This window comes from Aspergillus karnatakaensis, assembly GCF_047715665.1.
Source record: "Aspergillus karnatakaensis strain CBS 102800 unplaced genomic scaffold BJY04scaffold_1, whole genome shotgun sequence".
Classification (NCBI taxonomy): Eukaryota; Fungi; Ascomycota; class Eurotiomycetes; order Eurotiales; family Aspergillaceae; genus Aspergillus; species Aspergillus karnatakaensis.
Window position 1 is genome coordinate 1,159,710 of NW_027395713.1, and position 20,561 is coordinate 1,180,270.

At 52.6% G+C, this 20,561-nt stretch overlaps 7 protein-coding genes across 7 annotated transcripts; 5 read left to right on the plus strand and 2 right to left on the minus strand.

Annotated features, from left to right (window-relative positions):
• Positions 1–357: 357 nt before the first annotated feature.
• Positions 358–5,043, plus strand: BJY04DRAFT_225564 (5'-methylthioadenosine/S-adenosylhomocysteine nucleosidase; the record flags this gene model as incomplete). Its single annotated transcript, XM_073718232.1, has 8 exons — positions 358–705; positions 757–1,403; positions 1,464–1,972; positions 2,035–2,075; positions 2,132–2,699; positions 2,754–3,455; positions 3,510–4,680; positions 4,740–5,043. The coding sequence occupies 8 exons, from the start codon at positions 358–360 to the stop codon at positions 5,041–5,043; spliced, it is 4,290 nt and encodes a 1,429-aa protein (XP_073577490.1).
• A 1,424-nt stretch (positions 5,044–6,467) lies between these two features.
• BJY04DRAFT_176389 (uncharacterized protein) lies at positions 6,468–7,453 on the plus strand. Its single transcript, XM_073709474.1, has 3 exons — positions 6,468–6,639; positions 6,708–6,980; positions 7,057–7,453. The coding sequence occupies exons 1-3, from the start codon at positions 6,583–6,585 to the stop codon at positions 7,261–7,263; spliced, it is 537 nt and encodes a 178-aa protein (XP_073577491.1). The 5' UTR covers positions 6,468–6,582; the 3' UTR covers positions 7,264–7,453.
• A 3,179-nt stretch (positions 7,454–10,632) lies between these two features.
• BJY04DRAFT_212707 (uncharacterized protein) lies at positions 10,633–11,410 on the plus strand (the record flags this gene model as incomplete). Its single annotated transcript, XM_073714667.1, has 3 exons — positions 10,633–10,692; positions 10,768–11,190; positions 11,255–11,410. The coding sequence occupies 3 exons, from the start codon at positions 10,633–10,635 to the stop codon at positions 11,408–11,410; spliced, it is 639 nt and encodes a 212-aa protein (XP_073577492.1).
• Positions 11,411–11,786: 376 nt separating this feature from the next.
• Positions 11,787–13,632, minus strand: BJY04DRAFT_5766 (Zn(II)2Cys6 transcription factor). Its single transcript, XM_073720668.1, has 3 exons — positions 12,905–13,632; positions 12,821–12,861; positions 11,787–12,774 (listed from the first exon to the last, which is right to left on the minus strand). Exons 1-3 carry the CDS (start codon positions 13,437–13,439, stop codon positions 11,953–11,955), a joined length of 1,398 nt encoding a protein of 465 aa, XP_073577493.1. The 5' UTR covers positions 13,440–13,632; the 3' UTR covers positions 11,787–11,952.
• A 199-nt stretch (positions 13,633–13,831) lies between these two features.
• On the plus strand, positions 13,832–15,521 carry BJY04DRAFT_204475 (MFS general substrate transporter; the record flags this gene model as incomplete). The annotated part of the gene is made up of 6 exons (XM_073713494.1): positions 13,832–14,035; positions 14,079–14,093; positions 14,142–14,543; positions 14,606–14,959; positions 15,023–15,362; positions 15,451–15,521. 6 exons carry the CDS (start codon positions 13,832–13,834, stop codon positions 15,519–15,521), a joined length of 1,386 nt encoding a protein of 461 aa, XP_073577494.1.
• A 148-nt stretch (positions 15,522–15,669) lies between these two features.
• BJY04DRAFT_204476 (LLM class flavin-dependent oxidoreductase) lies at positions 15,670–17,125 on the minus strand (the record flags this gene model as incomplete). The annotated part of the gene is made up of 3 exons (XM_073713495.1): positions 15,670–16,450; positions 16,502–17,054; positions 17,098–17,125. 3 exons carry the CDS (start codon positions 17,123–17,125, stop codon positions 15,670–15,672), a joined length of 1,362 nt encoding a protein of 453 aa, XP_073577495.1.
• Positions 17,126–18,309: 1,184 nt separating this feature from the next.
• Positions 18,310–20,456, plus strand: BJY04DRAFT_225567 (sodium:solute symporter family protein; the record flags this gene model as incomplete). The annotated part of the gene is made up of 3 exons (XM_073718233.1): positions 18,310–18,391; positions 18,442–20,171; positions 20,241–20,456. 3 exons carry the CDS (start codon positions 18,310–18,312, stop codon positions 20,454–20,456), a joined length of 2,028 nt encoding a protein of 675 aa, XP_073577496.1.
• Between the last annotated feature and the right edge of the window lie 105 nt (positions 20,457–20,561).

The window sequence follows — 20,561 nt, forward strand, 5'->3', positions numbered from 1 at the left end:
GCCTCGAAGCCGAGCACCTGGCACCTGCAAGGCTGAGGTTTAGAACAGTTCGACCCTCATCCGCTTGACAAACTCCCCAGCTCAACTCCTTCATCACTAACTACTACGCGCGCCAGAAACCGTGCTCTGCTTCTATAGTCTCAAGACATCCAGTTATTGTCGTCTACCGAAATTCCGTTCACAGACACAGGGTCACCTTCAGAGATTATCTCGTCATGCCTAGAAGAGGAAGACATACATCAACAGATGGTGAGGAAGACTTTGAGTGGGCTTTCAATTTTGACTTCAATACGGATGGCCAATACAACACCCCTCTAGAGCACACTAGTAAGCCTCTTTTGACACCCGACGGCGATTATGGCTGACGGCTTCACGGTAGCTCCCGATGACGACGTCGACGACGATGTCGACTACGCTATCGACACGGTAGACGGTTATGGGGTTCACACGCTTGAGGGGTCTCATTCAGTACCTGATAGATTGGCGAGCATTCGACCACAGCTTCCTCCACCATCCAGATCAGGAGCCCACCTGCTAAGATTATCGCCATGTTCTGATGATCTCCCTAGTCCGCCGTCAGATACTACATCTGTCCCTGATGTCGATGCTGCAACATGGGTAGACGGGAGTCGAACTTCTACGAGCAGAGCTCCTATGTCACTATCAACAACGCTATTCGATAACGCAAGTAGCCCGCCTCTAGAAGTGATAGAACATCGGCCTGAGCTATACCATAATCACCTGGTTGCTCAACAGCTGAAATATTCATGTGTGCTATGTCCGTCATCTGCCCCCAAAATGTGCACCGACCGTCTCGCCATGAGAAACCACATATCAGAGCATCATAACTATACATATGATGTAAATTGTCCATACGGAGACTGGGAGGGGGCCGGAACCGAAGAGCTGCAACAGCATTTTAAGTGTATGCATTCAACGTCCCCGCCGCTGACTACCTGGGAACTTGAGGCGTTCACTCGGGTATATGGACATGTTAGAGCATGTCCTATATGTGACAATAGGTGTACGGAACTCGTCAATTTCTTCGATTGCATCCTGGGCCATTGCCCTGTGACGAACGCAAGTTTCTCTGGAGAGTTCATGACCGACGACACGGGCTATGCTGTGCCAGCAGAGCTTCAAGTGCCATTGTCCGTCCCGGAACTGCCGACCAATATCCAACATAACAAGGCTCTCGACGAGTATATCAGCAATCCAAACTTTGCTCAAGGATTTGCGTGTGATGTTTGGAAGAGTTCAGTACCACAACACAAAGATCAAGAAACAATGAGAGAATTCGAAGATATTCTGCCAGGTGCTCTCGACAGCTTTGCGGACAAAGTCGCCTACGATGGAGGGCCACGCAGCAAGCGATTCAAGCTGATGATCATACTGCATAAAGCGTGAGTGAGTGTTTTCATGTTTGGACAAATTGACCAAATTATTAATATATCTTTCTCTAGGGAGATCATTAGGAGCATAGAAGGGCTTTGCCGCACCCAAAATCCAGCAAATGACCCTATTCAAGGATTCAACCAGACGCTAACATCAAGTGGCGCAACAGGCTTTGATACAGATCTGCTAAATACGTTATCGGCATTCCGGTGGCTAATTGGTCGCCTGCGAGCGGTTGTCCATTTGACTAGTCCAGCTGGAAGTGCCATGCAACACATTGAAGACCAGATTGTGCAATCACACCTGCCAATTCAAGTCCGCGCATCCGGAAGCTCAATCACCCATATCGTGACCATTGTCATCGCTTGGGGCTTGAAGGACTATTTTTGGAGGCAGGTATCTACTGAAAACAAGATGGGATGCCAGGAGCAAACAGTCGACTATAGTATCACGTTGACAGGCTCGCTCGATGATGCACAGGCAGTGACATGTGCGCAGTATCTGAGTCAGACCTGGCCGTCGTACTGGGGGATTGTCCTCGAAACCCTCAAAGGCATCGCTGAATCTCGAAAGTCTAGTGGGTCCAATCAAATGTCTCATGTTAGTTGCGGTGGGTGGTCTTCTCTTCGATGCTAATAGAATCATTTTTAGACATAGTCTCCGATGGCCTTGAAGTCGTTGTCCGTAAAAGCTACTTGCCCCTGCAAGGATCATCAGAGCTCACTGTTCAACTCAGGGAGAAAAACAATCAGTGATCGCTTTAGCACAGCAGCTGGCCTGGGTTGGAGCTGCCTTTCGGTCATCGCCTGACGAGAGTCGGCTTGCTTTATGCCAGCCTGCCCTGACGCAGATAGAGTCTGATGACACCGGGAGCCCTCGCTTCCGAGTCGACTACAACATGAAAGTGCAAGATGAGAGCGCACCCATTCTCAACGGACGGTGCTGGCATGGCTTGTTTAAAAGCCCAGCTATCGCGACTGGCTTTCCGATTCGACGCCGAACACTTAAGCAATCGGGCCTTGAAGCACCCTTGAATATTCTGGGCCAATTAGTATACTCTCGTTGGATTACAGAACTTTGGGGGAAGGTCTATATCAAGGGCCATTCCTTAGTGCTTGTTCCAACAAGAGTCCTGGACGGAATGGTCTTTTGGCACATGGTGTCCTCGAATGACGGAAGCTATCTTAGCTATGTTGACCCCCGAGTTGATACTATACCCGGACTGTATCCGGGTAACATAGATTGCAACCTTGTGCACTATCGGCATGTTCTCGGCTGGTGCTCGGAGGCTATAACACTGACAGGTACATTCTGCTTAACTGGCTCATCCAATTTTGCTAACAGAAAGCACGGTACAGGATCTTCGGGGGCGAGCTATGACCTTGAATGGTCGCACTTAACAAAAGCCGACAAAGGCTGTGTCTTTGCTCGTCTACACATATCATGTGGAACGCCAATTCCGGACCTCGAGGTGCCTGACACTAACCGGCCAGACCTGATATTCAGTAGTGAGCTCGGCGATTACCTTAGCAAACTGCAGTCAATTTCCAAGTGCTATGTTGCTTTATACGATGTTGAAGAACAGCGCGGTTGGCTGGTCGATGGTGCAAGCGCTCTACTACATCTCGTCCGGGCATCTTTGAGGTTGACCGCAAACCAAGACCTGGTTGGTGAGTTTATATTCAAGGAGGACAAGCTTACGGAGGCCCCTGCCAACGCACAGGGACGAGTGGCTGCCATTGATGTTCTGAAAAACTCCTCCAATCTTCACCTTAAACTATATCGCAACATGAAGGAATGTTTTCAGGATAGAGTACACACGACGCATCATCGTCTAGAGCAGGCTTTAGCTCACCAAAGACGGGCAGGTATCGAAAGCTGTATGACAATGGACGACCACGCACGTCAACAGAGGCGGCTGGAAGGTTTTGATTTCATGGACATGGCAGGGAATGAAGAGCCATTTTGGGCTTGCGCGACAAGTATACAAGAACCAACTCCCCAGTGGGTTCAATTCGCCCAAGTCATAAACGCGGTCACGCTTTTTGGAAATGGCTTCGGTGACCTTTTTCGGCCTCATTAAGTTCTGAAACCGTGCACCGCTTGGACCACAGTACCTTGCTTTAAGGACTATCTTGCGGTGCGTGTAGAAGACCTTCATGCTATTATGAGAAAGAGGGGAAACTGGTCTGTTGCTCCCCCTCGTGTTGTGGACGACCTCTACTGGCATACGCCCGATATAATCTTCGAGGATTGCCAGTGCACCGAAAGCAGCCAAATCAAATGTAACAGGGCTCAGGTGCTCATATCGAAACAAGAGCTAGAAGCTTATCAGGGCAAACTTGTCAGCCCTGGCGGACTCAGACCAAACGGTGCTGTTATCTTCGATGGCTCCTCTCAACAAATGGGTGGCCTTGCGCGAGAGGCATCGCTTATGACGCCTGGATCTTCCCAAAGTCCTGACCGCGACAGTGGGATTGGTCCGGAGCCGAACCGTGGCTTTCGGATTGACAAAACGGAGGTTGGTTCCCAGATGAAAAGGCCTATAGATGACAGGCCGCAGCTGCATATGCCTCGAAAACGCCTTCATCGCGACTCCATGAACTCATCTGCCAATGAAAGCCATGCCCGTCGGGCACTTTATTCCCCAAATTCGGCCCGACACCCTACTGCAACAGCTAGCCCGACCGATCGTTCAACTAACTTAACTAGTCCAGATTCCAAGGACCTTCCCAACAACACATATGGACAACAGTTTCGAGAAGATATATACAAGGTGGGCTGGATATGTGCACTTCAAGTCGAATTAAACGCAGCGCAAAGAATGTTGGACAAAGTTCACGCGAGGGGGTTCGGACACGGCATGGACTGCAATCTATATGTCCTTGGGCAAATTGGCAGCTACAATGATGTTCTTGCCTGTCTTCCCAGGGGGCAATACGGGAATAACACAGCAGCGGTGGTAGCTACACGTATGATGAGTAGATTTCCACACATTGAGATTGGATTGATGGTGGGTATTGGTGGCGGGCTACCGACTATGAAGAACGACATTCGACTTGGTGACGTTGTGGTAAGCACACCCACCTCGAAGTATGGTGGTGTTGTGCAATATGGCATGGGCAAATCTACAACTCATGGTTTCATTAATACCGGCTCACTGAAGGCGCCCCCGGAGAAGCTCCTGCAGGTGCTCAACTTTATGCCGTATCACGGCACACCCTTAGCATATCAGTCGGCGACTTTATACCCCGGCGCAGAGCTTGATAGGCTCTATCAAATCGCGTTTCCCACGCCGACGAAGCGGCCACATGCGAATCATGCGGTCACCAGCAGGTCGTCAGCCGAGCTCAACGCGATACAGATCAGCCTTACGTGTGGTACGGAACGATCGCCTCTGGCAACTCAGTGATCAAATGCTCAGAGACTCGCGAAACACTAGTTCAGAAGTACGGTGTCTTATGCTGCGAGATGGAGGCGGCAGGCTTGATGAACAGCCGGTTTCCTTGCCTTGTGATCCGTGGAATATCGGACTATGCCGACTCGCATAAAAATGATATCTGGGTGGAGTATGCTGCTGGGACGGCGGCGCGATACGCTCGGGAGCTCTTGCTGGCTATGCCGGAGGACATTTCCCTTGGTGCTTGAGAGTCCATACTCAATCAAACTTGCTTACACAATTTGCTGGGCGTGAGACAACACTAGTTGAACAACTCTTGCTACCTAAGCAAATGTCTGGGCTTGGTGTAGCGTATCACCAGTGTTCTTCAGACTGGGAAGGAGAGACTAGCCCCCGGCCTCGCGTCCATCGCGCCTGCCTCATCTGTGTCAATGGAATAGGCAGGTGCGGTACAAATCAAGAAGGCGCGACCGCCGCCCAAGTCGAACGTGCCTTCCTGCGGTCTCGAGTCAACAGTGCCTCTGGTGCCCCCGGTGGATGAGTCCACACGCACATGCTTCATTTCCATATCCGTGCTCCTTTGTTATCCCTTATGCCTCCGCGTCCTTGTGCCCTTCTCAACTGCGCATTCGTTGACCAGAATCGTTCTGAGAAGCCCTAGCGATGGAGGTGGAAGGCGTAGTTGGTGGAAGCTCGTGATATACCGGGATGTATCTCGTCGCTCTACCGTCGAAGTTGTCAATCAGCTGCTGGCCCCCGTAGATGTTCGGCTGCGTCCGGCGGGGATTCTCGTTTGCGTGGTCGAGGGTGTGGCTTCAGTCGATGATAAGTTGATTTGACCTGGGCTTGGTTTGGCTCTGGCCTTTTACCCGTACGGACTGTTGGTTAGCCAGGACTATAGCAGGTGTAGAAGGGAAAGACTTCCGTACGCTCAAAGGAGAGTTATGTAGACGGTGCTCGTAATTCTTAATGGATTTATCGAGAGCAAGATATTGAAAGACAAGGTCCACGAGCAGAAGGGACTTCAGTCCCTGTAGCTACACCTTGGTGTACCGGTTCTGACAGGCCAGGGCAATGCAAGTGTAAGATAGAACGAGGCATCTGGTATTATAATCAGAGTAGCGGGCTTGATTGACTCTGGCCAACAGCAGCCTGCATGGCATGAGTGGCAGAATACCATGCCAGTCTGAACCGTATTGACTCTGTAATTCTCCCTATTTGTTATCTTGTGATCTCAAGTGTTATGCTCCTGTGCATGTGCTCTTTGAGGACCTAGTTGTAGGTGAGAGGGTTAACAGTACGCCTTTCACGCGGTATCTCTAGCCCTGAGCCTCGATATCTTGCATCTATCGAGCTATATAACATACCGTGTACCTGCTTGTATTCTCTGTATGAACTGACCCAGCTGCTCCTGCCTCTCTTCGGCTGTAGTGTACTTTTGCAGTACCTTAGACATTTGCTGTAGTGTGCTTCTGCAGCACCTTAGACATTCCTCTCATCCTGACCCACCTATTGCGGCCATTGTATTCACTCTTACTATACTACAATCGCAGGTTGCATGAGTGAATTGTCGACTCGCTTACCAATAGCGCTGAACTCTGTCCCTCACCACAGCTATAAATCTCCCCTGATTTCCCGTGCAAAATGAAGTTATTCCTTTCTCTCTCCCACCCTCCTCCTCCAGGCCATAGACCCCCTTCACTTTGACCTGACCTGACCTGACCTTCACCTTTCATCCATCTGATCCCTCTCTCACTCACTCACCACTTCCAACCACCTTGTTCAAGATGCTTCCCAAGAACTTGATCCTTGCCCTTGCCCTCGTGGCTCCCATGGTCACCGCCGTATGTGCCCCTCAGCTCACTCCCCCTTCAACTGATGCCCTGCTAACACCATTGATCATTCGATATAGATGCCCGCTGACCTCCCCACCGAAGACGATTCCATTGAGGTCGACTTCCCCGAGCAGGACTTCAACAGTACCCTCATCGACGGTGACCGTGCTCTCGCCGGCGGCACTCAGTGGAACTGCAAGAAATACCCTTTTCCTGCCCTCACCTACCAGACCAAGATTTTCGTCACCCGGCTCAAGAAGCGCAAGGGTAAGCACACGATCCGCGCTGGTCCTGGCGTGTGTGATAAAATAATTTGCGGCAACTACGTGGCAATCTGGTATTGTAATGATGTGAGTCTTCCCTTGCTTCGCTTTTATCTCAGCTTCACTTTGATCTCGTGCTAATCTGGAGTGAACTTCCCAATAGACCGACAAGGAACAGAAGCGCTCTTACAAGGACATCGGTAGACAGGTCGAAATGCTCGTCAAGAACTGCGCGAGGGACGACAGCGATTACATCTCGGGCGAGTACCTTGACGTCCAGTTCGAGCCCGAATGGAAGGTCACTCAGGCCATCAAGGTCTTGGGTGACAGCACTTCCAAGTGTCTGCCCGCTCCCAGGCCCATGGAGTAACTAACTTGGACTCTTGGTCACTCTCACCTTGACTTGGTCTTCCATTTCCTTTGTTTTGTTGCCGCGGGATCCAACATCCTGCTTAGCCAGATCCTGTTGATCAGATCTTGTTGTTTTGCTCGGCTTTCAGCAAGTCGGTGCCTTCGCTCTTGTTTCTCCAGCTTAGTCTAGGAATGAATTGAACTCTCACGTATTTCTGTCTGCTCTCTTCTGGCTTCGTTGCTGGTCCTGTCCTTTAATAGGTTCTTCAAGTGCAGTAGCTGTAGCAAGACAACAGTCCTTCTCCTCCACGCTGTCAAGATACGTTTCGTGGAGATCCCAAGTCATGAAGCCAATATCAGACGAGGTCATCAACTTCTCATTATACCGCACATCAAGGAGAAAGATTGCGTGTTCTCGCTTGCTCTCACATTGGGCTCAAATTCTAAACAAGCCCCTCTGCTGGACGCTCCATAATGCAAACTCGTCAATATAAGCCATGATATATATCCGGGAGACGCGAACATGGGGCTTGAGGACACTGGCGAGGACGCCCCTCACTGCTCGTCTAGATCTAACCATCTCTATGTACAAGCCTACAATGTGGAATCGAACAGCCTTCTCCAAGCCTTGGAGGTGAGGCCCGCAGTGACCCTCAAATCAAAGATACCATGGATTCCCCAGTCCATCAAGACCCACGCTCCGCCATCTGGAAACCGAGGGTGCTTTCTGTGCTGTGTTCCTATGACGTGCTCTCTTTCTCCTTCCATCACGCCTGACCTGAGTAGGAGAGCACGTGCGCTGCCTTTGTTTACTTTATGCACTCTGCAAATTTTGAGACCATTCACGCGCTCATTTCTGACCAGGGCTTTTGTGCTGCACGTGTCTCTCAAGTGAGGGCTTGCTCGCTTAACAACCGAGCCCTGGGCCTGGCGCACTTGTTAGTCTTCTCTCCTTCTCTCCTTCTCTCCTTCTCTCCTTCTCTCCTTCTCTCCTTCTCTCCTTCTCTCCTTCTCTCCTTCTCTCCTTCTCTTCTCTCTTCTCTCTTTCTTCTCTCTCTCTCCCACTTCATGCCCAGACTTCATCACCAACACTAGCAGTCTCGAGTCCCTCTCATCTCAGATCCTTCTTTCCCTCACGTTCGCTCCGTGGGCTCGCGCAGTAAGTTCTCTCCTCTCTCCCTTCAATTCGACGACAACACTGACCATCCTGCTGTAAGATATCGTAAGAGACCATGAGAGTTTCCCCTCCGCAGCCTCATGACTGCAAAACCTCACACCTGTGAGGAACCTCGAGATGTCCTGGTTCAAAGGTTTGTCTTCCTGGCTTGCTGCTGATCGATGAGCTCCCCAGCTGACACCCTCTCCTACGTAGTATCGCTTCCAAAGGAGGCACGGGCAAACCCAAGCCCAAGCTCAGTGTATGTCACCCTCAAGCTCGCTGCTCTCATACCACACTATCAGCACCAGATCCACAATCCATGTGGAATGCGAGCCCGGGTCTCGTTGTTCACCGTGCCACAATGGCCTTCGCTTCCTGCTTTCGAGTAGGAAGTGTCGGAAGGTGTCAAGTAACTCGGTATATTTTATTTTGCTCCTCACACAGTTATGCTCCTGCTAAACTAAAACGCCTCCTGCAGCACACCGTGCGCCCTCACACCGATCCCACCAATGAGGTAGCCTGTCGACCCTCCCAACTATCGCTACACCAGCCCTAACCAGACCCTTCTCCATCTTCGTCGGCGATGGGTCTGGGGCCGGGCTGGTTATGTTACGAACTACCGGTCTTCTGTCAGCCACGTCACGCAGAAGCGAACACCGCTCCGTCCTTTCGATGAAGCTATATGTTCCGTAATACCCGGAGACCTGAACACTCCCAGATTTGCGCATCAGCGAGTACACAATATTTCTGCAGATACGGAATGTGAGTACCCCGTTTTTGTTCACTCTGTTGTGCTGTGAGATACGGAGCTGACTGGGGATTGTGATTGCAGGACCCAGCCAAGGAAGAAACTTACCTTCTATAGCGGTACTGTGGCTTGGCCTCGCATTGCTGTGGGGGTGGGTAGACACCAATAGTGCGGATGTGGTTTCGGGAGGATTGGATATTGGAGATAACTAGGCGCTGGTGTATTCGTGTTGGCCCTTCGTGAGCTAGTGTTGTCTTCTGCCTTTTGCTAAATTGCCTCGTCTTTTGTGCTATGCAGAATACTGTGCTTCTGTAGCTTTGAATACAGGCTCAATATGACTTGATACACTCTTCTGAATGCTCGACGCTTGGTAGTGAGAAGTTAAAAGAAAGAAAGTCCTTCCGTTACTGTAGCTGTGTTTTTCTGTTTGTAATGTCAACCTTTGCTCGCGTGCTATTCTAAGGACCCGGGGCTGTATCTTCGCTGCTTTCTATGGACTTTAATCAACTATAATGGACCTAATGCTGATTCAAGCACTGTTCTTGTCAATCTGCCTGAAGTTCTGACAACGGCTGCTAGAAGGCAGTCTACCTAGACCCTGCAACTTATGCAAGAGGAAGCTAGATGCGTTCCTCTACGCTCTCATAACGTCCGAGTGCCATCCGCCTTTTTCAATGAGCAGCAGCACATAGCGGATGTCTACGACTACGTTCTCTTCAAGAAGTAGCTGAAATTAGTCATCCAGCACAGCCGCAGTCAAGAGATGTTTCCCCAGTCAGGCTCTCAGCCTACAATAGAGCATTGCCCACGGCAAACACTTGCATCCCTCTCGTCTCGCGCTCGACTCTTGCCTCTCGTGGGCAGAGCTTGAAGAAGAGCGGAAATAGCTGCACCCTCCACGCAGACCCCTCGCTCCAGAGACACCGTTTCCTAGTTCGTACTCCAGCGCCACTATCCCCAGACCGTAAAGCCCCCATTCTCCGTAGTGCTTCCCCTTGTCTGGCGCACTCCCCAAAGTTAGGCAGCAGTCTGTTCCCCCAGGACTCACCAGCAGTGTGCCTTGCAAATTGTGCTTTGTAATGCATCCTGCAATAACTTAATCTCATGACACTGTTGCTCACAGATACAAACGCACACTGCTACAAAGCCCTAAATGCGTTTAGCCCCTCCTCCGCCTGCATGATCTCCCACCAATCACCGTGTATAGCCTCATCTTTCTATATCCAACATTCACCATCTACAACTACAGTCATTACATCACCTTCAAAGGGCACTCTGCTGCTCGCTTCCACTAGCGTCCTTCTGGAGGAGGTGGAAAAAGGCATAAATATCTTCATCTTTCCCGCAAAGATGACTTCTCTTCCTCACCAACCTCTCCTCCTCTCTTACTCAGTCCATCGACATACTCCTTCAACATTTCCTGACACCAACAACCTCAACCAACCACAATCCACCTCAACCAACCCCAAACCTACAGCATCATGTTGTCCAAGGCTGTAGCTGCACTCCTCGTCGCCCTTATGGTCTCCCAGGCCTCCACTGTAAGTCCTCCCCATCTCACCTCATCTCCATCCATCCTATACAACAGCCTCAACTAACAACTCCCCCCTCTCTAGACCCCCACCCTCAACGACCTCGCCCGCCTCGAGGCCACCGCTGACAATGCCGACTGGTCTCTCCAGGCCTTCCCCAACGGCCCCTTCCTCAACTTCACCGGCACCGTAGAGACCATCTACGAAGAGCTGCTCCGCCTCAACCCGAACTACGAGCACGAAGACTGGCCCGAGGACCTGGAGGACATGCCTACCTTTGAGGAGGACATGGAAATCACCACCACCGACTCCTCCGTGTCTGCCCGCCAGAACCCGACTGACACCCTGTTCTGCAACAACCTTCGACCTCAGGGCTGGGACAACCCGCTCGGCAAGGGCGCAGAGTACCTGAAGAAACTCAAGGGCAAGCCCCATCTCCGCGCCGGACCCCATGTTTGTAAGAAAGTCAGCTGTTCCTGGGACACGGCCATCTGGTGGTGTAATGATGTGAGTTCTCCCTTTCTTTTGTGTTCTCAATCTTCTCATGTTGCTAATATGGCTTCGATAATAGAATAACCACGCAAAGACCCTCCCTTCCTTCCGCAACATCGGCGACGGCGCCACTGTCATTCGTGACCGGTGCTACCGCAAGACCTCGCGCAGGATCTCCGGTGAACTACACCATCAGGACAAGTGGTCGGTCAAGGTCTTTGGGGATGATTGCTGAGCTTTCTTCTCTCACACTCCCACCCTTTTTCTTTTCTCTTTTTTTATTTCTCTTTTGTTGCGCTTTGAGATCGATGGTTGGATAGGACACTGTTGGATGGGTTGGAAGGATTGGATTGATCTTGTGAGAAATTGGGAAATTGATATATGGAGGATCTCTTTTGTCTTGGTTTACCTCGTTGGGATTTGAGCAGGCGGACGGATTCAACATCCGATCTTGCCAACATCTACTCCTGTTGGAGACACCGGGGGCTTTCAACAAGCTTGCCTTTTGTTCTTAATCTATCTCGCGTTCTGTTAGGAATGAACTCGTTTTGAATGATCTCCTCTTGTCTGCTCACACGTGGAATGTAGGAGTAGGGTAAATTCACCACGGGGCACGAACCTTTCTCATGAGTTCAAACCTGATAGTACATTCTTATGGAATGTGCACTCAAAAACGAAGGTATCTTTTTACTAAAGAAGTGGCAGCAACCTGAAGTTGAATACGGCATACACCCTCTACAGAGTCGGCTGAATTTTGTTTCTGATCATATAAGACACTCAGACCAACAACACCGGATATTCCTCCCTCCTCTCCCTGCTACCGACTCCAAACCCCTCCACAGCACCAATTCCATCCCCATCCTTCCACCACCTCCTCAATACCGCCAAGTTCCCCGAGAAAATCTTCGACCGGAACCGCTCATACGTACTCCTCAGCCTCGCCGCGATCGCACCCTGATGCGTCCTCTCGACCGCCCTAATCCCCGTTATCATCAGCGGCCAGCAGAGGAATCCGTCTGACGGCGACTCAGGCGGGAGCTGAGCGAGGTAGGCGATGAACGAGGCGACTTTCGTCTGGATTGACGGTGAAGTTGAAGGGAGGGAGGGGTCGATGGTCTGCTCGATGTAGAGTAGGCAGGCGAGGCGGTAGAGCTCGAAGGTGACGCCGTCGTTGATTTCGCCGGCGGTCATGGAGGGCGTTAGCTGGAAAGCCGGGCGCGTGGTGCGGAGGTCGTGGGCTGTGTTTAGGAGTTCGCTCCTCAGAGACTCCTCGAGAGGTGTCGAAGGAGAAGACGAGATCTGCGCTAGCTGCTGCGACAGGCGGAAGACGATGAAGAATGCTTTCTGGGACGTGCCCATGATCGTCCCCGTCTGCAGATACTGGTCTAGCCCCGGGAAGTGGAAGATGGGGCTTGCTTCGTGGAAGGCGAGGGAGGCGCCGTGCGAGAAGGCGGTGATGGAGAAGAAGTAGCAGAGCATTTCGATGAGGAATTTGCGCAGGTTCAGGTTTGGGGGTGTGGTGGGCAGGCGCTGGCGGAGGAGGATCGCGGCGGCGTTGACGTGGGGGAGGAAGCGGCTGCTGGAGGAGTAGTTTTGGGCCTGTTGGGTTAGAGCAGCAGGAGTGGCTTGGAATGATTGAGCTCACCTCATGGAGGCAGAAGAGGGCGACAGCGAGCAGGGTGTGGTCTGTTTGTTAATGAAGGAGGGCGTGACAAGATGGGTGTCTCACCTGAAGCATTCTCGCCTTGCGAGTGACGGTCCAGTTCACTGCGAAGACCGGCAACAGCCTGACCGTAGTATTCCACCGCCGCAGCCTGCAGCTTCATATTCGAATCGTATTTCAGCAGATCCTCTGCCGCAATCATGAGCACACAGTTCAGTATCAGCGGACTCTCCATCGCCTCTGGAAAAAGGTGAAACAGAACTGCCGTGCGATTCTTCCCCGTCCTCGAAGTCAGCCACATCGGCCCATGCTCTGTGAAATGATGCAGCAACCGCTGAACCAGATCCGGACTCGGTAGCGCAAAGACTGTCACCATGGCGGACAGTTCAGGAGGCAACGATCGATCGGAGAGAAGACGGCGACGGCGTGGCCGCCGCGTGGGTGCGACAGCATCTGCGGGCTGCCATCTGCAGACGAGATTGTTCCGGTGACAGGCTGCACACGTGGACTTGCGCTCGTCGCATTTCTTCTTCCGCTGGCGACAGGTGAGACATCCGGTTTTGGAGCGAGGGGCAGAGCCGGTTTTGGGGGGGAGGGTCATTCTTTAGAAAGGAGACCGGTCGTCGACATGGTGAGACGAAGGTCGAGAGGAATGACGCAGTGGCAGAGCGCGGCTCTTAAGAGTCCCAAACAGGTTAAACAGGTCAAGAGCAAGTGGGGAACTCGCCCTGACTCCAATTCTCTACGCTGAACTGCAGTGGGCGAGACTCCCCGACATCTCCACAGCGCTGGGGCCTTTTTCTGGGCAGTGGGCAATTTTGCCTGTTTCGGCACCGTAGCCCTACCGGCGGTTCGATTCTCTTCAATTACGAATTGCATTGTTATTCAGTCTGGTGGAAACATTTACGTAGCGCTGTTGCCGCGGCTGGTATAAAACCGGCCAGATGTGTTCCTCTACCCCAATTTTGTCAACTCTTTCGCTGTCGTGTCAGGATGGGAAAACTGTTCGAGAAGAAGGACGAAGCTGGATATCCCAGCGAGTCCAGCAATAATGCTCGAGAAAGCCTTCACAATGAGCGCCATGCCATCGACGAGACCACGTCCAATCAATGGAACCACCCCAGATCGAACATTGCGAGAGTGTTGACCACTTTCTGGGTCTTTCTCATCATGGGAGCAAACGATGCAGCATATGGGGTACGTTCTCAATCAGAATCATGGAACCTCACTAACAATCCAGGCACTCCTACCATATGTCAGTCCACAACCTCCACCAGCTAAGCAAACCAACTAACCCCCACAGCTCCAAGAATACTACAACATCTCGCACATGGTCGTCTCCGTCGTCTTCATCTCCCCGCTAGTCGGCTACGTGATTGCCGCTGTAGTCAACAACAGACTACACATGACCATCGGGCAGCGCGGAATCGCCATTCTCGCCCCAGCCTGCCATCTCATCGCCTACATCATCTGCTGCGTGCACCCGCCCTACCCAGCCCTCGTCGTCGCCTACATCTTCGCCGGAACCGCCAACGGCATCCACGAGGCCGCCTGGAACGCCTATCTCGGGAACATGCAGAATTCAGGCGAGATCCTGGGTCTGCTGCATGGGCTTTATGGTGTAGGCGCGGTGATCAGTCCGCTTATCGCGACGAATCTGATCACCAGGGCTCATGTGGGGTGGTATACGTTTTACTATTTCATGGTGAGATTGAGCAGGCCTTCTGTTCGCCGTTTGGATGGACAAGACCACTGATGATAGCGCAGATTGGAATATCTGCCATCTCGGCGATCCTTTGCCCGCTCACCTTCTGGCGCTTCACTGGCGCCGCGTACCGCAAGTCCCGTGAGGGCAGCGACGACGCCCAAGGCGGCCTCCGCGACGCCCTCTTTACTCGAAAAGCTGCCCGTGTCTCGTGGCTGTGTGCGTTTCTGCTACTCCTCTACGTCGGCGTTGAAGTCACTGTCGGCGGGTGGATCGTCACACTCATGCTGGAAGTGCGGCACGCAGATGCGTTTCCATCTGGCATGACGGCGACGGGATTCTGGCTGGGTATCACAGTTGGAAGGATGGTCTTGGGGTTCGTCACCTCGCGGATCGGTGAGAAACTGGCTACTGCGGTACTTCCCCCTTCTCCCTCACTCTACCGTCCCAATTCAAAGAAACTAAGTGCAAACTATCAGATCTACATCATCGCCTCCATCGTCTTCGCGCTGATCCTCTGGCTGGTCCCGCACTTCATCGTCTCCGCAATCACCGTCTCGATCCAGGGCTTCTTTCTCGGCCCGCTCTTCCCCTGCGTCGTGGTCGTGATGACCAAGCTGCTCCCGAAACATCTCCACGTCGCGGCTATTGGGTTTGTTGCGGCGTTTGGCGGCGGCGGTGCGGCGGTTTTGCCCTTTGTGGCCGGTGGGATTGCCGAGGGGAGTGATGTCAAGTATCTGTTTCCGTTTGTGGTTGCGGCGAGTGCGGCGATCTTGGGGCTTTGGTTGTGTTTGCCGCGGTTGGGGGGGAGGATGAATGGTGAGGTGGGAGAGGTGAGAGAGGGGGACACGCAGAGGGAGGTCTGAGATTTTGTTGATGGATATTGAATGGGCTAGTTTGATGTGAGAGAATGCGGAAACGCTGAGTATGGTTGTTGAGTGGGATTACAATGTGGATAGTTTCAGGGATCAAAAGTGAGTATAGCATGTACATAAGATTGAGAAAATAATGTCGACCGTAAATCTGAAGCCATTTCTGGGGTATCGAATGAGGCTGGGCTTCTCGAAGACTCTTTCTTTCATTCTTAGGCGTAGCCGCTTGAAGTGCATGAACTACACGACATCATCTACTCCTCTGCAGCCCACCTAAAGCTCGCCCCCGGATGATCACCCCTAAGCTTCGGTCCCAGGCCATCAGCGTAGAAATTCTCCCTCGTCGTGCTCGCGACATACTCATCCCAAAACACGCCCCTGCGCTGCAACTCCGGCACCAAATACTGTACTATATCCTCGAAATCCGCCGGCGCAATCGCATAACTCAGATTGAACCCATCCACTCCACTCTCCTCCACCCACTTCTCCAGAATATCCGCCACTGTACCCGGCGAGCCGATCGCGCGCGCATGCGGGCCGCCGAGAGCAAGTTCCTGTGTGACTCGCTTCTTCGTCCACTTCAGCCCCTCCGTTCCAGGGACGGTCTTCGTCCATGTGTTGACGAGGGACTGGATTGCTCCGGGCCCTGTGAAGCGGAAGTCTTCGTCGTCCGAGAAGGTGGAGAGGTCGGTGCCCGTCCAGCCGCCGAATAATGTTGCTGCGCCTTCGAGGTCGACGTATTGGAGGTAATTCTGATATTTCTCCTGCGCTTTCTCGTCTGTTTCGTCGACGATGACGAGGATTCCTGTGATGAGTTTGATGGCGTCGGGCTTGCGGCCTTGACTGACTAGTTGGGATCGGATGTCGTCGACGGATTTGCGGACGCCGGCCGGATCCATGCCGGCTAGAAACATGCATTCTGCGTGCTTGGTTGCGAAGGCTTTGCCGGCTGTGCTGGAGCCGGCTTGGAAGATGAAGGGCGTGCGTTGGGGGGAGGGTTCGGTGGTGAGGGGGCCGGCGGACCGGAAGTATTCTCTGCTGTAGTCAGTGGCGTTCACTTGAAATCTTATATAGACTGCTGCGTACCCTCTGTGGTCAATCCTCCTCACTCTCCCCGGCACAGCATAAATGCCATTCTTCTGATCCCTCACCACCGCGTCATCCCGCCAACTCCCCTCCCACAGCTTATACGTGAGCGTCAGATACTCGTCGGCCATCTTATACCGCTCATCATGCGCAATCTGCGTCTCCAGCCCGACATTCCTCGCCGCGCTCTCCAAGTGACTCGTCACCGCATTCCACGCAACCCGTCCCTTCGTCAGATGATCCAGCGTCGCAAAGCGCCGCGCAAGCAAGTACGGATTCTCATACGTCGTCGACGCCGTGATGCCAAAGGAGATATTCTTTGTGACGGCTGCCATGGCCGCGATAGGGAGGAATGGGTCGGCCATCGGGATCTGCGCGACGGAGGGGAGGCCGGGGCTGAAGTTGTCGGGGCCTTTGTAGACGTCGTAGGGGCCGAGGACGTCGGCGATGAAGATGGAGTGGATTTTGCCTTTTTCGAGGATCTTCGCCATGTCTGTCCAGTACTCGATGTCGGTGTATTGGGTGCTGCGATTGCGGGGGTGGCGCCAGAGGCCTGGGTTGTTAGAGTGGGTGGTTGTGGTGGGAGAGGGACGGACCTGGGGCGAGATGGCCGGGGGTGCTCATGGTAAACCCGTTGAGAATCCATTGCTTCTTTTTGACTTGCTGAGTGTCGCCCATATTGGCTGATTGTGGTCTACGGTTATGATTCAGAACGTCGAGAGGGTGAATAGGAAGGATATAGTTATGAGCGTCTACAAGGTACGTATCAAGCCCGGTGTCTCCAACTTTCATACTCCAACTTGCGCAACACTTGCATCTTCAAACTGCAATATCACGCAATCTGACCGATGGATTTACCCTTTTACCAAGTTCCCAGAGTATGTTTGATTGGTCTGCTGAATGACTTGCATCGCTTCGATAACATAATACTCACAGTACATAGTCCATTTCATCTTCATTCAGGTCCAGGTGCAGAACCACAAGCTTTATACTATAAAGTCAGCTATACATCACTCTCATCCACAAGCATCATTTTCAATCCTCTTCAACAGGAGAACGACATGGGCAAGTAAAGCTCCAGGCACATATCGCTTGAGGGAGGTAGGAAGGTAGAGCTTCGGGCTGTACATGGGAAGCACAGTTAAGCGAATCCGATGACTCGGATGCTGTGTAAGTCCTGGCTAAACAATAAATCCTCTCGCTGAGCTCGCTTTTCATCATCAACAATACATGCTTGACATTACGCGGGTGTAGCTCTTCACTATGACCCCGAGCAAATACTCATACACTCGTTCTGCTGAACCTAGTTGAACGCCAGCCCAGTAGGATTCGATCTATTCTCAAGAGTAAACCCTACACAGAAGCAAGATCATAGTCCAATCTTGCCATGCTGTACGACTTATCCCCGAGTCGCCGATACCTTAGGGCTCCAAGGCTCGAGCACCTCAACTCTACCCCAGATCACATCATACATCCTACTCCAACCCATTCCTTCAGCTACAGCATTCGATACGCCACCCTTGACTCGCATAACTCTCTTTATCTCCACTCTCTGTATTCCTGTCTGTTCAGATGAGTACCTCGTGGAGACTTGGAGTAACAGCCTTTTAACAGAGTACTCGGGATAGATGGCATCATTTGGATCCTTGAAGACATGCTCTGCTGTCGAGATTCCGGCAATGGAATTGGAGCCATCTTAGCTAGTTTTAAGATGGCTGCTGCCCGTAGTGTATAATATTGAGCTTCTTATTCTCCCAGAAGATCCTACTTCACTCTCTAGGACACTGGTAGCTCCATCAACCATCACCATGTCCAGCCAAGTCCCCCCTCCCCTCCCCCAGAGCGCCGGCTACGGCGTCGTCGTCGGTCTCGGCGTCGCCTTTGCACTTGGTACGCATTTACTCTCACTACCTTTTCTCAGACAATTCTGACCAACACAGGAATGGTCTGGACAACGCACCTGCTCAAGAAAACCTTCAACGAGAACGCCAACAGCACCGAAACCTTCATGGTCGCAAACCGCACCATCGGCACAGGGCTCACCTCGTGCGCCGTCATCTCCTCCTGGCTGTATTCGTCTGCACTCCTGGGCGCAACCCTCCTCACGTACTCGTACGGCCTCGCGCTGGGCGTCTGGTGGGGCGCGTCAGCGAGTACAATGATCACGGTTATGGCGTACCTGGCTATTCAGGCGAAGCGGCGCGCTCCGAATGCTCATACGTTATTGGAGATCATCAAGGTGCGGTACGGCCAGGGCGCGCATAGACTGTGGATCTTCCTCTGTCTGCTGAACAACACATTCGTGTTCACGAGCATGATTGTCGGGAGCAGCACGAGTGTCTCTGCGTTAACAGGGATGGATGTCGTTGCCTCCTCGTACCTCCTCCCGCTGGGTGTCGCGGTGTATACGTATTTCGGCGGGCTGAAGGCGACGTTCCTGACCGACTACGTGCATACGTTCATCATCATGGTCATCATCTGCTGGTTCACGATTCGAGTTATCACGGTAAACGAAATCGGCTCGATCTCCGCGCTATACGACGCCGTTGTTGTTGCAGGGCGGGAGAAGCCCGTTTCCGGAAACCACCAGGGGTCATACCTGACGATGCGCAGCGAGCAGTGTCTGTATTTCGGCATCCTGCACGTCATCGGCAACGTCGGCGCGGTGATCATGGACACGGGGTTTTGGCAGAAAGGGTTCAGCGCGGACTTCGCCGCCGCCGTACCGGGGTATGTACTCGGCGGGGTGGCGTCGTTCTCTGTACCCTGGGCCTTCGGGACGATTGTGGGTCTTGCGGCGCTGGCGCTGGAGAAGAGCGCTTCGTGGCCGACGTTTCCGAATGCCATGACGCCCGGGGAGGTGAATGCCGGGTTGGTTCTTCCGTATGTTGCGCAGGCGGTTGCGGGGAAGGCCGGGGCCGGGGCGATTCTCGTGACGATCTTCATGTCGACGACGAGCATTGCGAGTGCGCAGATGATTGCCACGTCGTCGATCATCTCGTTTGATATCTACGGGACCTATATCAACAAGACGCCTTCGAACGCGCAGTTGCTCCGGTGGTCGCATATCGGCGTTGTCTTCTCTTCGCTGTTTATCTCGACGCTTGCGACGGCGTTCCATAAAGGTGGGGTGGATATGACTTGGTTGCTTTATATGATCGGACTGCTTACATGCCCTGGGGTTTTCCCAACTTGTCTTGCGCTGCTTTGGACGCGCCAGACGAAGGCTGCGGCTATCACTGCGCCGATTGTCGGTATGGCGTGTGGACTGGCGGTTTGGTTTGGGACGGCGTATGCGTATTATGGTGAGATTACAATTGCGTCGACTGGAGGGACGATGCCGTGTCTTTTTGGGACGATTACATCGTTTGCTGTGCCCTTGCCGGTGACGGTGGTTATCTCGTTGGTGCAGAATGAGAGGTTCGACTGGGCGATTTTGGGGGAAATTGAGCAGGTGAAGACGGATGGCGGGAGGAGCGGAAACGGAGGGGCATCACAGGCACAACCAGAGGCAGCAGGACAGGACTCAACTCTCTTCACACCCGAGCGAGCCAAGTACCTGAAGCGGATGAGTCGCTGGGCGGCGTTTTGGGCTGTGTTTACGGTCCTTGGGCATGTGCTGCTGTGGCCGGTGCCCATGTTTGGAGCAAGGATGACCTTTTCGAAGAGTGTGAGCTTATATCCTTACTCCATTCTAATTCCTTCAGGAGTACATCAATAATGACTGACTACGGTATAGCTATTCATGGGTTGGGTCGTCATCTCGCTAATATGGCTGTGGTTCACGTTAGTCGTGGCAATCTTCTATCCGCTTGTTGATGGAGGCATACAGCAGATGTGGGCTGTTGTTACCAAGGTCGCTGGGCGAGGGAATGGTAAGAATCTTGGTGGAGAAAGGAGTGGTACTTTGCAAGTGGACTCGACTGAGCAAGTTGGAGTACTGGCAAAAGCATAAGTTGTGAGGAGTCCGGGATACAGGTAGACCAGAAAATACTGCTCTGAAGACAACCATCAACGCCACTAGTAGTCCCTGGAGAGTGGAGAAGACGCTACATCCTGT

Coding starts and splice junctions, on each gene's coding strand:
- BJY04DRAFT_176389 (XM_073709474.1), top strand. CDS start 6,583: ATGCTTCCCAAGAACTTGATCCTTGCCCTTGCCCTCGTGGCTCCCATG. Junction 6,640..6,707: donor TGGCTCCCATGGTCACCGCC/GTATGTGCCCCT, acceptor CATTCGATATAG/ATGCCCGCTGACCTCCCCAC. Junction 6,981..7,056: donor CAATCTGGTATTGTAATGAT/GTGAGTCTTCCC, acceptor ACTTCCCAATAG/ACCGACAAGGAACAGAAGCG.
- BJY04DRAFT_5766 (XM_073720668.1), bottom strand. CDS start 13,439: ATGACCCTCCCCCCCAAAACCGGCTCTGCCCCTCGCTCCAAAACCGGA. Junction 12,862..12,904: donor GCAAGGCGAGAATGCTTCAG/GTGAGACACCCA, acceptor ATTAACAAACAG/ACCACACCCTGCTCGCTGTC. Junction 12,775..12,820: donor CCCTCTTCTGCCTCCATGAG/GTGAGCTCAATC, acceptor CTAACCCAACAG/GCCCAAAACTACTCCTCCAG.